General features: G+C 32.7%; 1 protein-coding gene across 1 annotated transcript; it reads left to right on the top strand.

Moving 5' to 3' along the window:
- The first annotated feature begins 17753 nt into the window (after positions 1-17753).
- LOC137925856 (octopamine receptor beta-2R-like) lies at positions 17754-23499 on the top strand. Its single transcript, XM_068769321.1, has 3 exons — positions 17754-18765; positions 20843-20954; positions 23283-23499. The coding sequence occupies exons 1-3, from the start codon at positions 17928-17930 to the stop codon at positions 23497-23499; spliced, it is 1167 nt and encodes a 388-aa protein (XP_068625422.1). The 5' UTR covers positions 17754-17927.
- The last annotated feature ends 259 nt before the right edge of the window (positions 23500-23758 follow it).

Below are 23758 nucleotides of genomic sequence, written 5' to 3' on the forward strand. Positions count from 1 at the left end.
TATATATTGTGACAGACACCAAAAAGTTACGATGAATCTCGTAAACTTGATTATGACTTGATCTTACGTAATTTTACGTAATGCCGTAAGATGAATATTTTTTTTGATACTATAAATGACGAAGATTTACTTGATTCATATCAGCCAACAGACGCCTACTGTAAGATTTCCTTCATAGATTGCCACGATGACAGATCTCGCGTTCTTGCATTCAGTGACTCTCCGCAACTTTGTTTATAGCGTCAGTTTTACTTGTGAGAAGCCTACCTACATCGCGTCTACCATCTCACGATTGTCACCCAAGAACCTTTCGGAACCTACGATCTTCGATTACACTCTACTATAAAATAAATAAATTAATTTTAAATTAATTTTGGAATCAAATTATTTCCGACACATGACCTATACCCCTTGCAGGGGACGACGAAATGATGTATGAAAATTATTTATAACAACGTGAAAAAACTTTATAATCAAACGCCATTTATTATTAATAATAATTTTCAAATACTTTAAAAATTAAACCTTAAATTCATGCAACTTGTTTAGAACGAAAATTTTATATTTGGAAGACGCTTGTTATTTTTGAGGCTGTATAGGGATCCTATTGTCTGGGGTACAGATGTCGAAGACGATAGGAACGTAACGAAAGGACAGCCCCGTACCTACCTTCAGTTGCGAGTGCGACTTGACCTCGCGTATCGTGAGCATTATCTACATGAAACTCAGAATGTCTTTTGTATATTGTTAAAACGTATTACAATATACACGAAACACATTATATTAACGTATGTATAGATTTATTACTTAAAGTCAACGGTCCCAAGTTGGGCGCCAGTTGTCATATTCCTAATATTACTGGCGCCCAACTTGGGACTTAATCGGACTGAATACATTATAGGTACAGGACTGGCTTTATATACAACCCCAACGAAACTTACGTCTGTTTTTTTAACAATGGACTTCCACGTCTGGTTAGTTTTAAAATATCACGTTTTATTAAAGTTATAAATAATCATTTTTTTCCATGTCCCCAAGATGAGGCAGAGGGCATCCACAGTACGTCGCTATCGCGTGCGGTCTTGAGCCTCGCGCTTTACTTCACCCCACGTTATTTCAACTGCCTTCACTTCTGCAGTGATCATCTGCCGCGTCTTCGCTTTTCTTGAGGATCCCATTCTAGGGCTTGCCTCGCTATGTGATCAGGGTCCCTTCCTAACCAGTTCTACTTGCGGCGTTTGATCTGCTGGTCGAGTGGCATCTCTCCAAAGCGTTTCCAGAGATCTACGTTGGATACTTTCTAAGGCCGGTGTTTTCCGAGAACACATCGAAGACAGTTGTGAACGGAGACTTGGAGCCGACGCGAGATATCTTTAATGACCTTCCATGTCTTGCATCTATATAGCAACACGGTTTTGTGTCCAATGTGAAAACCGTGTTGCTATATGGATAGTCATAGTTACATTTTCCTACTTGATACATTGTTTTTCAGCGTATTTTTAAAAGGTAGTTAGTTTTTTTTTAAAAGAAACGCGATTAAGAAAATTTACGAAAAACATATCTCCCAAGAACAATGTAATTCGTACTAAAAGCTTGTAACTGTTGTTCTAAACGTCGGTACAGTTGTTTCATTGTGCAATCACATACCGTACGAAACTTCGTGAAAAATTCATAGACCATTTTCCGCTGAAAATCGATGGCTCTCGCGCCAACGGCTACCGTATGAACTTAGTATGAACTTGAGTATTGGTACGATAGTTAAGTTCTCTTATTACTTCCTAATGTACCAATGTTTTCACCACAGCTATTATATTGAAATGAATTTTTATCGCTTTTCTTGTTTTTGTATAAGCCTTACACAGATCTCACAGTAAAAACACAAACCTTTTTTTAGTATGAGAATGGTTATTTATTCAGTGTGATTTACCTTTAAAAGATGCAATAGGTAGCTCAGTTGTAAGCAAAAAGCGCGTATTAACCACTTTGAAATATGTTACATTAATTATATTTTTCTTTTGGAATTTGAGAGACCAATAACTTGTGGCAGTACAAATGAATTTAGAAAATACTTATTTAAAAAAAAACTACATTATTGTGGCAACCGTGTTACTGTGCGCCATCTAGCGGAGTTGCCGTGAAGCGAGAGGCGTGTGCGCAGGCGACTAGCAGTTTTAGTGGTGAGCATCTATGACATCGCTACTCGCAAACATCGATTATCCTAGTGACAGCTTGGTTACGGCAGCGAACGCATGTTTTTTAAAAGGTTTTATTTAGTTCGACCCGTACGGAACTTATTTGGGTCAAAATTAGAAATTGAAATTTAAACACCTTCCCGTTGTCAGATTGATCTAAAATTTGGTACACACATTTAATTTAGATGAAAATACAATATAATAAAATCAATAACATTATAAATCTAAGATGGCCGCCGATACAAAATGGCGGATTACATATTTTTCCTTAACCCCCTCAATATGGGTATCAAATGAAAGGACTACACTAGTAAAACACGATGATTATGTCAAAATTTTTTAAATGTATTTATACTTTGTTAATTTCTCCGTCGCGTTCTGTTCTAATTGTCTGGCGTACCTCCAATATAGTCATATTTACAAAAGTGTTGTTTACAGCTTATATTCTATTATCTTTATGAATTGATTACAATTTAAAATATTTTTATTTAAATAGGCTTTCACAATACATTTGAATCGTTGATATAACTTTAAAAGTAGTAAGTTACGATCGGCACAGTATGCTAATTTAAAAAGAGTTAGTTAGAAACTCAATAATCGCTATTTTCTATATATATATGTAATTTAAACTATGTTCGAGGTACGCATTCTAGTACAGGGTCACTTAAAAACGGTTTAAAGAAATCAATATTCTTACTGTAGCTTTATCATATAATTATGATAATATTTTATATGTTTACAATAATTATTGTAAATTCGTAGAGCAATGTTTCAGTGTATTTACAAGACACCGTGAAGAACTGTCTGTACCAAAATTTCGACTGAAATATATCTCTAGTTCATTTGTAATAAACGGAATAAGATTTTTAATAAAATTCCGCAAAACATTATTGAACTACTATTTACAAAATTCAAAAAGCATATTTAAAGTAAATTGAAGATAAAGGCTTATTATTAAATAAACGTATATGTAAATGATAAGAATCATTGGTAGTGATGTCGCCTGAATTTTTTGATTTTATTTAGGCTATATCTGAAAAAGTGTATATATATAAATCTGTATCGTTAAACTTTATTAAAACATGTGTTGTTGTGGAGTTTCTTCCTGCTTCTTCTCCACAACTATAACACCTTGCGAAGCAGAATAAAACATAAAATAGATTTTAAAAAAAATAAGTTGACCAATAATAAAAGTTCCGTTAAAAGTTCCAATTTTGAATAAATGAATCATGTATTCTTTTCTTTTATAAATCATGTAAATGAGTCAACAAACTCTTGAATGCTATAATAAGATTTATTTAATATACTTACTTTTAATTATAAATTTCAAACGTATTACAAAAAAGGTCTAAGATATCTTGTATAATAAATTTATTATATATGCTTACATTCATTGTATTGATTTTTTTTAATTCATAGATTTTTAGATAGTGTGTACCATAGATTAAAAGACATTAAATAAGCTGTGGATTCACCCCTTATAGATTTTACATTTACAACCAATCAGCCTATATATTACATATAAAGATATGTTTACAATATCTAGAAATATATCGATATTAATATAAAATTTTACTAAGGAATATACTTCACATATACATTTCTCATAAGACAATAAAACAGATATTAAATTTACTTGCTTTATATATACTGGCAGCTTCTATCTTAGTTTATTGCTTAAAAATCTAAAGATTTGTTTACAATATCTAGAAATATATCAACACAAACATAAATTTAACTAATAAATATATTTCACGTATACATTTCTCATAAGACAATAAAATAGATATTAAATTCACTTGGTTTGTATATACCAGCAACTTCTATCTTAGTTTATTATTAAAAAATGTAAAGATTTGTTTACAATATCAAGAAATATATCGAAACTAACATAAATTTTACTAATGAATATATTTCACGTATACATTTCTCAAAAGACAAAACAACAGATATTAAATTCACTTGCTTTATATATACTGGCAGCTTCTATCTTAGTTTATTATTAAAAAATATAAAGATTTGTTTACAATATCTAGAAATATATCAAAGCTAACATAAATGTAACTAATGAATATATTTCACGTATACATTTCTCAATAGACAATAAAATAGATATTAAATTCACTTGCTTTATATATACTACCAACTTCTATCTCAGTTTATTATTAAAAATATAAAGATTTGTTTACAATATCTAGAAATATATCAAAGCTAACATAAATTTTACTGAGGAATATATATTTTACGAATACATTTCTCAAAAGACAATAAAATAGATATTAAATTCACTTGGTTTGTATATACTAGCAACTTCTATTTTAGTTTATTATAAAAAATATAAAAATTTGTTTACAATATCTAGAAATATATAAAAACTAACTAAATTTAACTAAGGAATATATATTTTACGTATACATTTCTCAAAAGATTAAAAATAGATATTAAATTCACTTGCTTTATATATACTGGCAGCTTCTATCTTAGTTTATTAATAAAAAATATAAAGATTTGTTTACAATATCTAGAAATTTATCGAAACTAACATAAATTTAACTAAGAAATATATATTTCACGTATACATTTCTCAAAAGATAATAAAATAGATGTTAAATTCACTTGATTTATATATACTAGCAACTTGTATCTTAGTTTCATTATTGAAAAAAAAGTTATCGAAAAATTTATTTTCCTTTCACGTACGTCATACTTCAGAATTCGTTTTATTTGTGACTTACGAGATCTAAGAGACGACCTGATTCGTTACATCACTCTGCTCGTTCATAATACATCTAGTCGCAAACTAAATAAGTTTCTGTCGGTGTTTTCATCTCAGTAAGTGTTTGTCGGAATTAATTGATTATTGACCTCGACGCCTGGGCACAATGAGTCACACACATATGTACAATTTCACATATCCTCACACCCACACAACTTGCCGGATAATATATGTATTAGAGATTTTTTTTTAAATAATATCTGATGTGAATATCAAAAAATTGTATATACATAGATCGCTTACATACATTAATTAAAAGTTCTAATAAAGAATCGGGCGACTGCTTTTAGAAATATGCCTTCGATTGGATTTCTAGCAATACCGGTTGGAAATGGGCAGTGTCAGGTGCCTTCCAGCAACCTTATGGTCTGTTCTTGTGGGTGACTGTCATACGGAGTGGTTGCCCATCTGTGGGCTCCCATTAAGAACCTTAAAGCCCTAGCATCTGTTCTGGAGTTTATAAAACTTGCACAGGGAGGAATCATCCCGTTCGGAAATTATATAATAAGTATAAAGATAAAATTGGTTTATTCAATTTCGGAACTTTCAATAGAAATATTATTGATCGTTAACTTATTATTTATTTATTTTTAATCTGTTTTATTTTTGACTCTACTCTGCTTCGCTAGGTGTTATTGCTGTGGAGAAGAAGCAGGAAGAAACTCCACAACGTCTTTTAATATATAACATAGTTTTATACGTATACACTTTATCAGATATAGCCTAAATGAAATCAAAATAATCAAGCGACATCATCTTAAGGATTCTTGTCATTTAAATATTCGTTTATTGAATAATAAGCTGTATCTTTTGAATTTTGTAATTGTTAGTTTAATAACTTTATTAAATAAATCTGATTTCGTTTATAACAAATGAATAAGAGAATTTTTTATGTCAAAACTTTGGTACAGTCATTTTTTCACGATGCTTTGTGAATACACGAAAAATTGTGAGAAAAATGTTTTTATGATGTAATCCATTTATATATTTATTGTTGTTTACAAACAAGTTATATGTAAAAGTGTTGTTCCCTAAAGATTTCAAGTATTGAAACTATGGTAATCTTTTTAGAAGTAGTTAAAAATTGAATCGCAAATTAAAATTACTTACCACTTCACCAATTCATTCAAATTAACTTGAAATTGGTAACATTTGCGTGCTCTAACGTAATAAGCAAATATTTATGTTCACGTTGTAGTCGTTTCGTATAAATTGGTTTACTATTTGGTTAATATTGTCGGGCGGATCAACTTAATATGGTCACACAACATGAATGGAAATGCCGTTGAGTCAGCTTTTCGTAACAATATTATAATCATTTCGACGGCTACGAATTTTCTTGTCGTAATAATTTCGTTCATATTCAACAATTTAGATAGAATACCCTTTTTTCTCGTCGTTTTAGTTCTTCTATCTTGCTCTTCATCAAGCATTTCATCCAGCCATTGCAATACTTGTTTGTCGTTAGGCATTTCAATTCAAAAAAAAGAAAAAGCTTAGAAAAACTCAAAAATACATAAAGAAATCATACCGTGTCAAAATAGACACATACAAAGATAAATAGTAAACAATATACTAATATAAACACAAAAAATCACAAAAGTAAAAACTTACCTTTGCCAAAAAATGGAACGTAACTGGGCGCATGGGGTCAGCTCTCTAAAGGACAGCGATGTGTGCGCAGGAGTTAATGTTCTGGATGCGACTAATTTGCGTACCTCGCGGGGAGTGAGGAAGCTAGAAAGAGTGTTAGCACGCTCTGAAGACTGTAAGCCATTATTTTTTGAATTTCAAGCGGCCCTGACCCCATGCGCCTAATTAAGGGTTAAGATATCTAGGGGGGATATACCATAATCGCGCTTAGCACAAGGGTTGGCAATCGCAGTGTGATATTATGGTACGCAGAAGAAGCTACTGCTTCTGTCAACTGGCCAATGACCATCCTATATAATTAATGCACAAAGTATAAATAAGATTATATCCCGGGATTCGAATCCGGGATTTACAATCGCAAATCTCACACCTAACCGCCGGGCTATTACAACTCAATTTTAATATGAAGTAATTCGAATTTTAAAAAACACATTTTTAACTATATTATCATTACGTAATTTATGATTTCTGAAACCATTATTAAATAGGTTAAGGTTATATCCCCGGAATTGAACCCGCGATCTACAATCGCAAGTTTCAGAACTTTACCGCTATTTATTATTTTACAATTTAAATCAATTATAGATATATTGTGCACGCCAAAATAAAAACCACTCCTCAATATATTCTTTTTATAATTATGTCACAGATGTTCAGAAAGCTTCTAATATATCTAAGATATCAACTGTCAAAGAAAGTTTATGTGCAAAGGTCTAACACTGTACAAGTCTTGATAAAAGATAACACACTTCGAAAACGATCTGTACGCATTCAGCCTATTTCAATGCTTTTTAAATACGTAATTTTATTTTTTTTATTCCGTTCTTCTCAGTTCTTTTTCGTTTCTCATCCGAAAAGGTTTTACACTTGTCGACATAACAGTACATCTCTTCTCTATCCATTTTAATTAAAATTGTTTATTCAATATGATATAAATACGAAAGCAGGACTATATTAACATATCAAATTGCCCCGCCTGCCAGTCCGCTGATAAATGCGCATGCGGCAAACAATGCGAATTACACAACTGCCACCGTTAAATCACTCAACACGTGTTTCACCCCTCCACTGGGCATCTTCAGGAGTTATGTAAATAAAAAATTAGAATACGATAACCAAAGGCTTAAAGATTATTACAATTAATCTGGTATATTGAAAATCTGTGGGAAAGATCTAGGTCCAGTAGTGGACGTCTTTTTTTTATGGCCCCCCCTATTGGGAGCCTCTCGTACCCCCTATCTTGTGTGGGACAGGGACTATTCAACGTTATTTAATTTTTTCACATATTTTTTTTTATTTTCATTATCATCTTTCATACATCGTATGATCTTTCATTCTTTTCATTCTTGCCACAATTCTTCTGTCTTTCCCTTTCGCTCTGTAACGCCTTTCATACATCCCTCATTACTCTTTTACATTTTTATTATTTTATTTCTATATAAAGTGTGTGTGTAGTGGACTTCTTCCGTATTTAACGAACGTTCGAAACACTTGTAATTACCACGTTGAGAACCTTAAAAAAATATCTGACCTCAAATCAGCCGGGCAAGGTCAATCGAACAGCTTTGTCGGCCTTGCATGCTATTATCGCCCTTGGACGCTACCACTCTTGATTAAACAATTTGTATTTCTAATTATAGAAAAGTTTTTACATTTACACTTTAAAATCAGTATTTCGATAGCTTAAATAAAAACTCCTGGCTGTTTAATGTTATTTTAGTTAATTTCCACATTTATATTTATTTAACTTATCATTGTTAAATAAACCATAACACCACAAAAGATAAAGATATAATTCCATAATTTAATTTTGGAACTTTTACCTAAACTTTTATTGATCGTCAACTTATAATTTTTTTTTTTTATTTCTGACTTATCTCTTCTTCACAAGATGTTATAGTGGCGGAGAATAATAAGGTAGAAACTCCACAACAATATATCTTTAAGTAAAGTTTAACCAAATTGATTATGTATATTTATAAATACATATTTATTTATATTTGTCTTTAGCCGATAGACGCTATCTGCAAGGTATAGGTTTCCAAAGATCGCCACGAAGACCGATCTTGCGCGGCCCGAATTTTACGATTTTAACTACATATATATATGTACCAGCTGCAAGTATATAGGTGCTAGTATGTCTAGGGCTATGTGTATTTTTGTATACTGTACCATAAAAAAATAAAAACAAAAATTTTTGTCGAAAAATAAAAAAAATAGGGGTGAACCACCCTTAACATTTAGGGGGATGAAAAATAGATGTTGTCCGAATTTCCACCCTGGCCGATATGCACGTTAAGATTCACGAAAATCGGTGGTGTCGTTTCGGAGGAGTTCAATCACGCACACCGTGACACGAGAATTTTATATACTGTATATATATATATATATATATATATATATATATATAGATTGTGACAGACACAAAAAAGTTACGATGAATCTCGTGAACTTGATCGTCGTCGATTCACATATTAATAGTAGTAGAAGAAGTAATTAAGACATAGATAATAAAACATAAAAAACTTACTTCATTAATTAACGTTCGTATATTCGAACTAATAACTTGTGAATGGAATAGATCAAGTGATCTTTCGTAATTAACAGTAATGCCGTAAGATGAATATGTTTTTTTTTTGATACTAAAAATGAAGAAGATTTACTTGATTCATAGCAGCCAACAGACGCCTACAGCAACACTGTAGTATGTATATATATATATATATATATATATACATACACATATATATAGAAGCAGTTTTATATAAGAAACGAAAAGTACAGTTTTTTTAAATTTAGAACATATTTTCAAGTAACATACTGTGATATAAAAAACTGAATACAATTATCCAATCAGGCATAAGTCCAAAGTCAGGCTAAGTCGATTGTTATATAACAGGGGTGGCTAAACTGCGGCCCGCTAGCCACATGCGGCTCTTAGAGCGATAATCCTTGGCTCCGATTGACTGTCGTAAAATTTCAATATTTAGATTACCAATGTCAGCTGCTGGGAAATCGAAATAAACTGGCGTGAATAATTATTATTATTATTCCACCATAAAATTAACGAAATCCAAACACCGATCATAATTAATTAACTTGCATCTTTAGTATTGTTAGGCGTGCTGTCATATACGTGTGTCATTATATCTAACTGCAATACAAATATTTTGTGTTTTAAATGCGTATTCAATTGCGATTCTCAAAAATTTTCAAATTTCAAAAATGGCTTTCACTATCAAAGAGCTTGGCCACCCCTGATATATAGCCTTTCAAGTGATGCAAATATATTTGTATTTGACATTCTACCATGACATCGATACGTGGAACGGATCCAACAAACTTATTTATATTCCTCTTCAGAATAATATTAATTAAAATTATGTAAGTTGAATGTAAAAGAGAATGATAAAGTACAGTCAAATAATATAGGACAATGTTAATAGTTTTAGATGTACAGTAAAGTTACTTGTAAAATAATATTAGGTTTTTTTTATTACAAGTTTTTCTCTAACGTAATCAGAGCCTATATAACACTTTGCGAAGTAGAGCAGAGTCAAACGTTATATAAATTAAAAAATGTTGTATGTTGTTTATCAAGAATCACATATCAAATAAAAATCAAAAATCTTGCGTCGGCTCCAAGTCTTCGTTAACAACTGTCTTTGACGTATTCTCAGTGTATACTGGCCTGAGAAAGTCTCCAACGTAGATCTCTGAAAACACTGGGGTGAGATGCCGATCGGCCAGAAGATCAGACGCCGCAAGTGGAACTGGATAGGCCACATGCTTTAAAAGTACCCAGATCACATACCGAGGCAAACTAGAATGGAATCCTCAAGGAAAGCGAAGACGTGGCCGTCCAAAGCAAACCTGGCCACGGACGATCACTGCAGAAGTGAAGGCAGTTGGAATGACGCAGAGCGAAGTAAAACGCGAGGCTCAAGACCGCTCGGGATGGTGACGTACTGTGGACGCCCTCTGCCTTATCTTGGGGACATAGGAATAAAAGATGATCAATCAAGAGTTCTGTTAAAAGTTCCACTGTTGAACAAATTATTTTATCTTATTTTATGTAGCATTTTATATAGGATTGCAAATGCTCATATATAAGTTTCCATAGTATATGCAGTAGCGTCCTCTGCGTACCATAATACCACAAAGCAAAGCTTGGTGGTGGTGGTATATGTTATATTTTTGGGGGGAAACTATTTCTTGCACTGGGCGTCTATAAGCTGAGACGATGAAGCTCGTCTAAGCTGTCATCGCTCACTTTTTAAAAACAATTCTCTCGGTCTATTACTCCGACATATACAGTATGATTTATTATAGGTTTAAAGGTTTTATAATAGTGAATGTATAGCTCATGTATAAACCAAAAACTAACGGTGCGTATGTCTGGAATATACTGAATTACATTACTTATATACAGAATAATTGGTTATATGTATAAAAGTTTTAAAGGTGAGCGTGAAATAATCACAGTTGTCAAAATGCTTTCGCTTATCTGTCAATCCATCGGTCTACGCATGCGCAAAATGTAAGGACGCGTGGCGTATGATTTGTAGGCGGTTGTCAAAACCGCGTCTCACGCCGAAAAATATTATGAAATATAATAAAGGCGTACGGCGTCAAGTGACATATATGTTGTTGTTTGTGAATTTGTATCAAATATTAGTGCTGTAATGGAATATGGAATTAAAGACTATCTTATACCAATTTTTAATCAATTTTAAAGATGTTCAAATGAGTGATGAAAGTTTTATGTAAAAATTATTTCATTCGCATGACAAATAATTTATTACGGCGTTGGTGTATCTGAAGTTGTAGGCGGATGATCTTTAAAATAAACTGTCTATCTTTCAGCCGAGCGTTTTAATTATTGTGCTCCACCTCGTTAGGTGTTGTCTCTAACTTTGCCTACCTAACCTGTTAACACGTTCACTGCGGCTTGAGGCCGATTCAGCCTCATGGTAAACTTTGCACTGGTGCGGCGCGTAAAACTCGTGTTTTCTCTCTAGTGCGGTGGCTGTTTACACTCAACCGTATGAGGTATGACAAAGACAAATATAGCTTTCTTTATGTCTGCGAAGCATTGGCTCAATATTGTAAAAAATGATTGAAACATGAGGCAGAAAAGGCCTCAACCGCACTACTAGGAAGTTCAGCTTGAGGCTGATTCGACCTCAGCCGCACCAGCTGAAAGTTCTTCAAAATTGGGCCCGCAGTGAACGTGTTAAACTCCACCACAACCTAATTCCAATCACCCTTTATAAAGTGACCAGTCTGAAATATGATATATTAATTAATATTTATATTGGAATAGACTAATAACTAGTAAATAATAATTAATTTTAATTTTTTGAAACACATTTCTTTATTAATTTTATGAAACAATTGAATAGGGTGTAACATACATAAATTGATAGAAAATAGGCTATATATACTTCTATTAAAAGCCTTTATAACAAAGACGATTTTTTTCGGAAATTTCTTTTGAGCTCATAGCTTCGTTGTAAAAAGCTCGTGTATCGATTGACAGTGGATGAATGAAGTTCATTACGCAACCCTCATTTGGCATACAGGTAGCGCTGGAAACCGGCCAGGGCACTTTACGTCATCGATCTTTACCTACAGCCTTACAACTATCTAGATATACTTATCAGACTTTCTCCACACTGTTTGTAACCTTAAAGAAAAATTAAATACTAATATATTTACAAGTTATAATAAGAATATTGGTTTTGAAAGCCTCATTTCGACATAACTTTTTTAAATTTGATTAAATATTATAGATATTAACACTTTAATATAATACACCAATACCTCACTTTGCGTCGTGGTTACGTTCCAAAAAAACACGACACAAATTGAAACGCCGCAAAGTGAATTAAGATTTTCTATAGCAAACCATGTAAAGATCGAAGATAGGTTCCAGAGTTCCGAAAATACTACTTTTTAAAAAGAAGTTTGAAAAGAAGTTCAGTAAACATATAAAAGTACAAAAAGTATAAAAAACAGATATAATATAACGCTGCCAATAAATAAATTGGAAAAATATTTGCCTTTTTGTAACCAGAAATAACACGTAAAAATATATATAAATTTATAAATCTTTTTAAAAAAAGCATAACGCACTACGTAATTGAAACTGAACTCTAAAACTAGCAAAACAAAATGAAAATAAAACTGTATTCAAATTGCGTTGATTTTTAGTTAGAAAGGGAATCCCCGAGTTTTAATGGCATGGCGCGATTAGAAACAAAAGTGTTGCCATCTCCTAAAAAAAAAAAATTCAAAAAAAAAAAATTAAAGACTAGAACTCAAAGCACTGCAACCTCGAAAATCTCGCACATCGAAAAAAGACGCAGTGAAAATTAGTGCAAATTAAGTAGCGACGCAACTTCGAAAAAACTTCGAAACGACGCAAAGCGAGGTATTGGTGTAAACAGACAATAAGCTTCGTACCTCTGCGATAAGGAGATTGGTAATTAGTGATAAATTTATCCAGCATTACAATCAGAACATAGTATTGTGTTATATATGTATATATATATAAGCAGCATAATAAGCAACGAAAAGCACAGTTTTTAAATTAAGAACATATTTTCAAGTGACATACTGCTACATAAAAAACTGAATACAATTATCCAATCAGGCATTAGTCCAAAGTCAGGCTAAGTCGATTGTTATATAAAAGGTATATATATATATAACATAGTATTGTATCTTCTGAGCTCCAAAAGTATCTTCGTCTGAATATAGCATCTATATATGCACAATTCTAGTACATCTCACAACACATCCATTCACATGCAAAACTGTAAACTGTTAATGTCTACAGGCAAAGCATTTAACTTTGCTTCACCTGATATTAAGTGATGACGAGATCGACTATGTTACACTGTGATCAAAATTATGGTGAAATAGTAATGTAAAATTCCCGGGCATTTTGAAGACAGATGTTTTTTAGTAAGTTGGTAGAACTGTTTATACTTTTGCCAAGCGTCTGTTTGTCAAAAGTTTGAATGTCATTTGGCTCATCCCTAACCATTTTGAAGGATTTTTTGTGTTTCAAACGCATCAAGTTTCGTTTGGTGCCGAAATCAATCATTTTGCAAAGAAAGCGTCAAAATATCACTGATATCGTTCTGCATGGCTATGTTACGTCACGGATTGTTGCTATATATAACAGTGTATTTAATCACGAATTTTGAATTTAAAGTTACAATATAATAGTTTTAAGAACGACAAAATAGACATATTTAAAATGTATACAAAGCTAGAGAATCACGATATACAGGATGATCGATTACAAACTTAAAAGTTTTAAAGAATTGAATCTACAGCGAAAAACATAACCTAAAAAGTTTTATTCCAGCAAGTAAATATTGTCAAAAGTGTTACATTAAAAAAGAAAAGATAAAAAGTGAAAAGTGTTACCCGCCTTTTTTCTATAATGCTTTGAACGCCAAAGCAAATATCTTCGTTAGAAGAAATTCAATATATTCCGTTGTTTCCTTACGTATAAAAGGACGAAATACTTGCGCCACATTCTGTCCGACTGTTAAATAAATTTGAGCCATGTATGGATTTAAATGACCAAATGTTTTCAGTCTGGGAACGAAATGAAACCAAAAAATAGTTTTATCTTTTACTACAGATATATCTGTCTATATTAAGAAATGTTACTGTCAAAATTAAAAGAAAAAAAAACTTTGCGAATAATCATAAAATCGATACGTTTGTTTTCTAATACAAACCACAGAGTAAAACACATGACCATAGCAGTTAGTACTTGACGCCAATCATAACCTAAAAAAGGCACGTAAGGACGTAATTAAAAATAAAATCGTGTACTAAAAGGCATTTATGTAAATAAAAACATATAGATAAAAATAACAAAGTCTTATACACACACACATGTATGTATATACATACATATATATATATATATATATATATATATATGTATATATATATATATATATTCTCAATTACTTCTGGCAAAACAAAGTCTATAGGAATAGGTAGTAAATATTGCTTTTTCTTACACTATTATCGTCGTTTTATTAATGATTTATATTGGAATTTGGTATATTATATTTTACATTCATCGATTATCCTCGTAGACTAGTTAGTCCAGTAGTTTCTAGAGATAGATCTCCCCCAAAGATATCTATGGGGTGAGGTATATACATACCATAATCGCCACGCTTAGCAGGCGGGTTGGCGATTGCAGTGTGGTATTATGGTGCGCAGAGGACGCTGCTGCCTATCCTTTTGAAACTTGTTTATGAGCAGTGGCAATCCTATATAATTAATGCACAAAGTGTGAATCATATATGTCTTTATCCTGGAATTCGATTCCCGCTTGACTACCATTGCTTATTGCAATATATATTGTATAAAATACATTACTTAATTTTTAGGGCCTTTCGTTTCTCCTATATTATTGTTGGAATAGTGAAGTATTTAACAAATAATTTTTCATCATTCTTTTTTATTTACATTCTCTTCACACATCCAACACAATATCTACCTATTTACTAATATTTTTATATTAATAAAACATTCAATCTATTTATTGTATATCATGACTTCGATGGATCTGTAGTGTTCACGAAAGAAACTTCATATTACTGGCAACTACTACAATTTTTTTTATATTTAATTCATTTTAGTGCGTTCTATTTGAAAATCGAACGTCGTTTTGAATTTGGATTCCATTATTGATATAGTCGCAGCCTGTATTTGGGTTTAGATTGTAAATGGTATCTGTATATATATAAATACACCACATCGATCACACCTAGGTTATCAAGAAGGAACAAGCATGGCGGATCTCTCATAATCTCCTTTAATTCGTACAGGCTAATGATGATTAAAACTGACATATAATTAAGATAAGTCATTGCAAATCATAATATATTAATTTTTGAACGAATATAAACAGTAAACTGGGTATATTTTCTTGTTAACAGTGTACTAACCCCTAGTGTTTCTCCCGTGGCAAATAAATTACATGTAGAAGTTAGAGAAAGGTCAAGTTGCTCATAACAATAAATAATGTTGCCCGTGTTTTTTTACTCTATTCCTTTATTATTCTTCTAAATTAATACAGCTACAATAATTACTGTATAACCACAATAAAATTTTGCCTTTATTACATATGCGGTTTGTTGTAAAATTTTAGGTTATTTCAAAACTAAAATAGCAAATAACATTCATGTTTCAATTATTCTATCAGCGGACCATCACCGAATTCAACTCAGCTAGGATGCATTTAAAAAACTAAATTGCTTTCGTCCAATATCTCAGTTTTATAAGACGAAGGTCTACCAAACTGTGTTATCGGTGATGATTTATATTACCTCAATAAGCTATGGTCATGGATTTGTTCAGGATTTCTCTTGATGATTGAATTAGTAATAACTAGATCCGTAGATCCTTCCTCAGGTATTGCAGGTAGGTAATTGAGGAAGTTATAAAAAAAAACAACAATACATAACAATATAATAAGCCGGTTAAGAAAAGCAAATAAAAATCTATAAATATTGAATTTATATTTATTTTAAAACACAGAAGAAAAAAAACTAAAAAATAAAAATATACAAAGTGACTCAATAAAGCTTTTGAGAAAAAAGAGAGATGGTGTAAAGATGGAAAAAAATCATGAATAAGATTTCAAGATTATGAGAGTTGATATAAGAGTACAGAAATTAAAAATAGAAAGTGAAGAATGAAGCGTTGAACGAAGGGTCCGCAAAAAAAGAGGCATAGCAAGGCATGGCAAGCGGATGGGTTAGTTGGAGCTGTTTTGGACAGGCTATATACAATGCAGTACAGCTGATCACTAGGACCTTGAGACTATGGAGTAGAAACCGCACAACCCATAAAGTGGATACGTTGCCTTGTTAAAATGATTTGCAGATATTTGCAGGCAGATTGATGATCTGCCATATTGGAAATCAAGGAGAGGCCTATCTCCAGCAGTGAACATGGCTAAAATGGTGATGTAGATGACGAATAGACAGCAATTAGGGAATAAACATACGTCTTGATCTGTGACGTCATTCCAAACGGTTTTAAAAGCGATAACATTTAGATTAAACACACAAAAAAACATCAAAAACATGATGTTATTTAAGTTGAAAATGTTTGAGCTTTGAAAGCGCGGTAAAAGAATATTTTAATCAGTCACAAGCACCTCTCTGGTCCAATTGACAAAGTCGTTTCATTTGAATAACAGAACACGATCCGCGAAGTCATTTGCAATTCTCATGCAATCGTAATTCTGTTTTATGAACCTGATTCCAATTTAGTCAACTTTGTTTTTAGGACTACGTTGTCTGAAGTAAAATTAAATATAGATATGTATAGATATTTAAGTAAATCAAGATGATCTAAGTTGCTACCGGTTTTCCACGGATAAGAAAAATGAAAATATCTAATTGTATTTAATATAATCCGGCGTTATTCTGCGAAATCCATCCTAAGTAAGAAAAGGACCAATAGATAGCTACTTCCGCATAGCAATCGTAGTCGTGCAATAAAGTGCACTACCTGCCAGCCCGCTGATAAATGCGCATGCGGCAAACAATGCGAATTACACAACTACCACCGTAATTACAGCGATTAGACTCTGTGTTTAGTACTAATCTGTGTAACAACTCCTGAAGATGCCCCGTGGAGGGGTGAAACACGTGTTGAGTGAATTTACGGTGGCGGTTGTGTAGTTGGCATTGTCTGTCGCATGCGCATTTACGAGCGGGCTGGCGGGCGGTGCACTTTCATGCACGACAACCACTGCATGTGCGGAGGTGGCTAGATATTGGTCCTTTCTTATTTAGGATGGACTTCCGCAATGTAACGCCTGAATCCATTAAATATATATTTGTTGTGTTGCTCATTAATCTTGAGCCAACAGTTTCTTTGGATTACCACTGGTCTTGAGCTACCAACTCTCTTCTTCTCTTACTTCTGCTCAATTTCGTACTAGACTTTATATGTAAAATAACATGAAGTTTTATTTCACAGATGGAAACTTTCGAAGTGAGGTAGAGTTTCGCGGGCGCGGTACGGAGTCAGCGTTCCTCCACGAGCTACACTCAACGCTGGCGCCCGCAGCCGCGCCCGCACAAGACTGGCAGCACACCCTCGCGCTCGTCCTCAAGGGCCTGGTCTTCATCACCATCATACTCGGCGCACTCCTCGGCAACGCTCTCGTCATCATCTCAGTTCACCGGCATAGAAAACTTCGAGTGCTAACCAATTACTACGTCGTCAGTCTCGCAGTTGCAGATATGCTTGTAGCTTTATGCGCAATGACATTCAACGCTAGTGCGGAACTAACAAACGCTTGGCTCTTTGGTCCTTTAGTCTGTGATATATTTAATTCACTAGACGTATACTTCTCAAGCGCTTCTATACTTCATCTATGTTGTATATCCGTTGATAGGTACTATGCTATTGTCAGACCCTTGGAATATCCTGTTACAATGACCCACAGAACGGTCTGCTTCATGCTAGCTAACGTTTGGCTCTGGCCTGCATTTATAAGTTTTGTTCCAATCTTTATGGGATGGTACACAACTGAACAGCATCGTCAATATAGAAAACAACATCCAGACGTCTGCATGTTTAAAGCAAACATGGTCTACGCTATTATTTCTTCAAGCGTTTCCTTCTGGATACCAAGTGTTGTTATGATATCAATGTACTGTCGTATATTCAGAGAGGCTATAAGACAAAGGGAAGCATTGACGAGGACGTCATCGAACATTCTCCTTAATTCTGTTCATCTAAGACACACGTCTCACGCTGCCCACCACTCCCATTATCTCCACCCTGATAGAAGACCGTCCGATATTAGTCCAAACTACAGCACCTTCACAGAAGTCGGTCCAGAAGAAACAGAATTCGGCGGAGAAGTAGTGATGGCTTTAGGAGATATCTGTCCAAGTAAAGAAGCGAGTCCAAGGAAGTCGGTAAACATCAGCTGCGATACAGCAAGCTCTGGATACTGTTCAGGTGGTTCCAACAAGAGGTCCTCCAGCGGTCCGATGGCGTGGAGGCCGAGTTGTTCCTCAGCTGCAGCAACGAGAGATTTAGCTAAAGCTGCAACTGAACTCAATTCTCAAGGTACAATTATACTACTCAACTTACTACCAAGCATCTGCAATTTTTATTAACATAGGATTTTAGATCTTCCACATTAATCTTTTTATTTAGTATGCTAAAATTTAAATAGGCCTTTTTATACTCCTGGGGAAATCCTGCACGGGATACCATCCGCTGCGGGGGCAACGAAAGGGTTATGCCGGACTCCTACCGCCAAAATCTCACGGTCTTCTTGAATGCCTTTTGTTGAAACTACGGGAATGCATACTATCGTAGTTTCAACAGCGATGACCCAGTGCTTCGTCGCCACGGCCATGCTAAGAGGGTTGGAGAATGGCACGGTATAACACCCTCCGACGTCCAGGTCTTCGACTGCGGATGGGGAGCTCAGACGTTCTTTCTCTCTCTCTCTCTCTCGGCAGCCTCCTCCTGCGACATCACTTTTTATAGAAGATTATACCGCCTCTACATGACGGCTCGTTCTATACCATCGCCTTAACAAAGCCTGGTAGAGCAACCTAATAACACACAAAGTTATAATAAAATACCGGAGCAATTGCAATTTAAATAACAGGTAACTACAACGTTGTTGCAGTAGACTAGAAAAAGGATGAAAGAAAATAATTTATGAAAATGAAAAGCAGATCATTAATAATCTGTCCACTATTTAATTAAGTATTTATTATTATTTTACTTATTTTATATTTTTATTATTATCAGAATATATCATTCTGATATCGGCTGAAAAGAAGAAGAAAAAGTTTCTATATAATTATATGCAATTAAGATATTTAGATTTGAATGTATCTCTTGCAAAAGAAACTTACCTCTAGTATTAATAATATTAAATCTGGCCATAAATACTGCTGCAATAAAAAATAATTAAATATATCTTTTAAATTTAGAATTTGTATTTTTATATGATTTTTCATTGTGTTTTCTTATTTTTGTGCCGATGTATTGTAAATTTGGAACCCAAAATTTTTAAATGCAATGTTTTTTCAAACAAAATGACCATGTTTTTGTTGAAAGTTCTAAAGAAGCTTCTCAATGAGTTAAAATAGCACAACGTGGGCATTTTCAGACTTCAGTAATGATATAGTGGGGTGAAACCATTAGATATATTTTTTGTGAAATTGTATCAAAACTTCTCCACAAGTGAATCAAGATACTATTCTTAAAAAGATAATTGAGTCTCTTAACAACACCATGTTCAACCACCAGGAATGGTTCTTTCATAAAGTTCGATCCACCCAATCTTGGTTAGGAACGTTCTGGACTTCATCAGAGCTGAAGGCTGGCCGTCATCTACTCCTGATCTTAATCCACTGGATTATGATTTATGGTCAGTTTAAGAGAGTATAACTTGCTATAAACGCCATGATAGTTTCTAAAATAATCAATATGATTGTCGGTGAAAGATTTTCCCATAGAATGTGATGCTATTGATAACAGGCCTCAAAGTTTAAAGGACTGTATTGCAGCCAGTGGAAACCACTTCGTATCAGCTTGATATATTTTTAAAGGTTTATCTAATATATAAAATTCTCGTGTCACGGTGTTCGAACTTGAACTCCTCTGAAACTGCTTGACTGATTTTTACCAAATTTATTATGCGTATTCAGTAGTCTGAGAATCGGCTACTATCTATTTTCTACACCCCTAAGTGATAAAGGTTGTTCACATTTAAAATTTTTTTTTTTTTTTAACGAAATTTTTTGTTTTTATTTTTTTATGATACAGAATACAAGAATACAAACAACCATAAATTTTCACCCCTCTACGATCAACCCTTATTTTTTATTTGTAAATTAAAATATCAATTTTTTTTTGCAAAACAACGTTTGCGGGATCAGCTAGTAATAATGTATAAAACGAACACAATGTAATAGTAATGTTATGTATAATACAAAAATGTATTTCTTTGTAAAAATATTTATGGCAAGATTAAATATACATAAAATACAATAAAATTAATTTTCTGATCGGCTTGTATTAGCAGGTCATCATTCCAACTTCGTTATATTTTTAAAAGTAATTGACGATTTAAAATTTGAATAAATCGAATTTGAATTTCGAATGTAAGTGAAATCAACAGGAGCTTCACTTCGGGCAGCGGGGAAGTCCTGGCGAGCAGAACACAAGGCTGCTCGGACATTGGGCATCATTGTCGGTGCTTTTTTACTATGCTGGTTGCCTTTCTTTTTATGGTACGTAAAAAAATACATGTTATTTTTTTTAAATTGTTGATTAAATAATGTTTCTTTTCTAATAATAATACTGATTAAACTTCAATTAAAATTCACTTGAAATGTAAATTGATCGATTCATTTTTAATACCGAAGTATTTATTAATTTTTTTTAATTCATTTATTTTTTATTTATATATTTATTTTATTTATTATTTTAGACATTGTATTGTTTTTATTATGAATTGTTATTGCATTGTACACGTCGATTTTAAATTTAAATACGTTTACACAGGAGATTTGAAATTTAAAATTTTTATTTTTGTCTATTTATATCATTACTATTTATATCAAATCATTGGTTTTATGTCATGATTTACTTTTCGTTTATAATATTTTTCAACTTCAATTAATGCATTACTGTAAAATTAGGTTAAAAAGATGAACTGTCTTTCTGAATCAAAATTCCTAAATTTATATACATATGTTGTTATATACATATGCATACATGCATGTTATTACATATAATTATTTTTGTATATATATGTGTGTGTATTTATTATGCATGTATGTATGTATTTGTATATATGTACACCCTAACCTACCCTCTCCTTCATGTCTCTCATCTCCATACAAAGGTCGTCTGGTAGAGATCGCCTCGATCGATAAGACCGCCTCCCGTACCTCCACATAAACGGTTTTCTTTATTTATTACCTATGGTGTATTAAAAAGTGTAAATAAAAAAGTTAAAATTAAGTCGTAAAGTGTATAAAAGACTAAATTCACAGTTATTAGGAAAATGTAATCAAGACATAGATAATAAAGCATCAAAAACTTTTCTCATCAATTACATTTCGTATATACGAACTAATGATCAGTAAATGGAATAGTTCTAGCGATTTCCGATAATTTGTTGGGAAGTCATAACATGGATATGCATTTTTCGGTATTTTTTTTAGTTCAACAACTGTCTCTTTTCAACTAATTGATTTTTAACCATTCTTTCGTCTCAGCTGGTACATGACCACTGCAAGGTATAGGTGTACGACAAAGATATATTTGTATATAAGTGGTTTTATGCTGCCCACATTCGGCGACTTTTCGCGACCTTGATAATACCATTGGTCTACCTAGTGGGGATCTACCGAAGACACGTCTAGCGGGTCATGACACCATTTTTGTTATTAATATATGGTATACCATATATTAATAACAAGTTAGTGCAACCAGTCACCTTAACAATTCGAAAATTCGAGTATTTTAATTTTTTTAATTTCAAAGGCATGTCCACATTATAATAAACGTTTCACATTATGATATATCGATGTTTCATCTATTCCGAGCACTACCAATGACAATAATATATATTAGTAGTAGATATTTAAATAAATATATAATATTACATTTATATATAGTTGGTAGGTGTTTTTTATCTCCATTATTATTGTCCTCCTCATTTAGATTTTATTTTCTATCTCATTTATTATATTTACGTTTTCCAATTACTTTAATTATTTTATTTCTGCATCATCCGTAAACTAATATATAATATCTTCAGAGTTAAACTTGCCTTTATACATCCATTGTACAAGTGTTTTATTCTATAAGATAAATAAAATTAGTGTATTTGTTTGTAATATTAAAATAACAACTTTTTATTACATGCGTATGAGTATATGTACTAACACAACATATTTCAAAATTTTTGTATGTCTGTTTGTTCGTTTCGGCTAATCTCTGAAATGGCTGGACAGATTTAGACGGGATTTTTACTGACAGGTAACTAAATTTAATAAGGAGTAACTTAGGATTTATTCTAGAAAAATTTAACCAGAAAATATATTTTTTTTAAAAATTCCACGTGAACACGGCTAATAAATAAATAAAGTAAAGCATTGTCTATTTAGACAGTTCGCTTTTAACACATCACCGTTGTAAATGGATCTATAAAAATAAATAAAATGGAACATTATAATAACCGCTTTTAATACATGCATATGAACATATACACCCGTATATATATCAAAATTATTTTTTTTAGTTTTTGTATGTCTGTTTGTTCGTTTCGGGTAATCTCTGAAATGGCTGGACCGATTTTGACGGGACTTATACTGGCATGTAGCAAATATGATAAGGAGTAACTTGGGCTTTGTTTTAGCAAAATTAACGAGGAAAAACTAAAAAAAATATTGTAAAATTCCACGTGGAAGTCGCGGGTACAGCTAGTAAATAAATAAAATAAAGCATTGTCTATTTAGCCCAAGACAACTTTTAATTTACACATCTCTATTGTAAATGATTCTATAAAAATAAATTAAACCTGCTTCATATAAACCTTTTTTTAACAGGTACGTAACAACGAACGTGTGCGGCGAGCCCTGTGAAACACCGGACGTAGTTGTCGGGGTCCTATTCTGGATAGGATATTTCAACTCGGCATTAAATCCACTCATATACGCGTATTTCAATCGAGATTTTAGAGATGCGTTCAAGAATACTCTCATGTGCGCAATGCCGTGCTGCTTCAGCTGCTGGAAGGATACCGGTGGGACTCATTTCGTGTAGTAATTAATGATTATCGAAATATCTCAGAAATTTATTTAAACTATATATTTATTGTAAGGTAAGGTATCTCTTCGTATATTATATTGTTATTTTATTGTCTTCTATATGGTACTACAAAATACGTTTTCTTTTCACTATATGTTCCATACATTAAGACGCGCTTTTTTATTCGTTTTGATATTTTATACTTTGATTTAAACACCTATTAGTCCTATAACAAAATAATTATCATGATATACAATGTATTGTTATTGTTGTT

This window comes from Battus philenor, unplaced genomic scaffold (assembly GCF_028537555.1).
Source record: "Battus philenor isolate CCGP_79_NKW_IND1 unplaced genomic scaffold, ilBatPhil1.0.hap1 SCAF_28, whole genome shotgun sequence".
In the NCBI taxonomy this organism is placed as follows: Eukaryota; Metazoa; Arthropoda; class Insecta; order Lepidoptera; family Papilionidae; genus Battus; species Battus philenor.

Bases quoted from the DNA above. Each gene is read 5' to 3' on its own strand.
- LOC137925856 (XM_068769321.1), top strand. From the start codon at position 17,928: ATGCTTGTAGCTTTATGCGCAATGACATTCAACGCTAGTGCGGAACTA. The intron at 18,766-20,842 runs GTACAATTATAC...TGAAATCAACAG, and splicing joins AACTGAACTCAATTCTCAAG to GAGCTTCACTTCGGGCAGCG. The intron at 20,955-23,282 runs GTACGTAAAAAA...TTTTTTTAACAG, and splicing joins TGGTTGCCTTTCTTTTTATG to GTACGTAACAACGAACGTGT.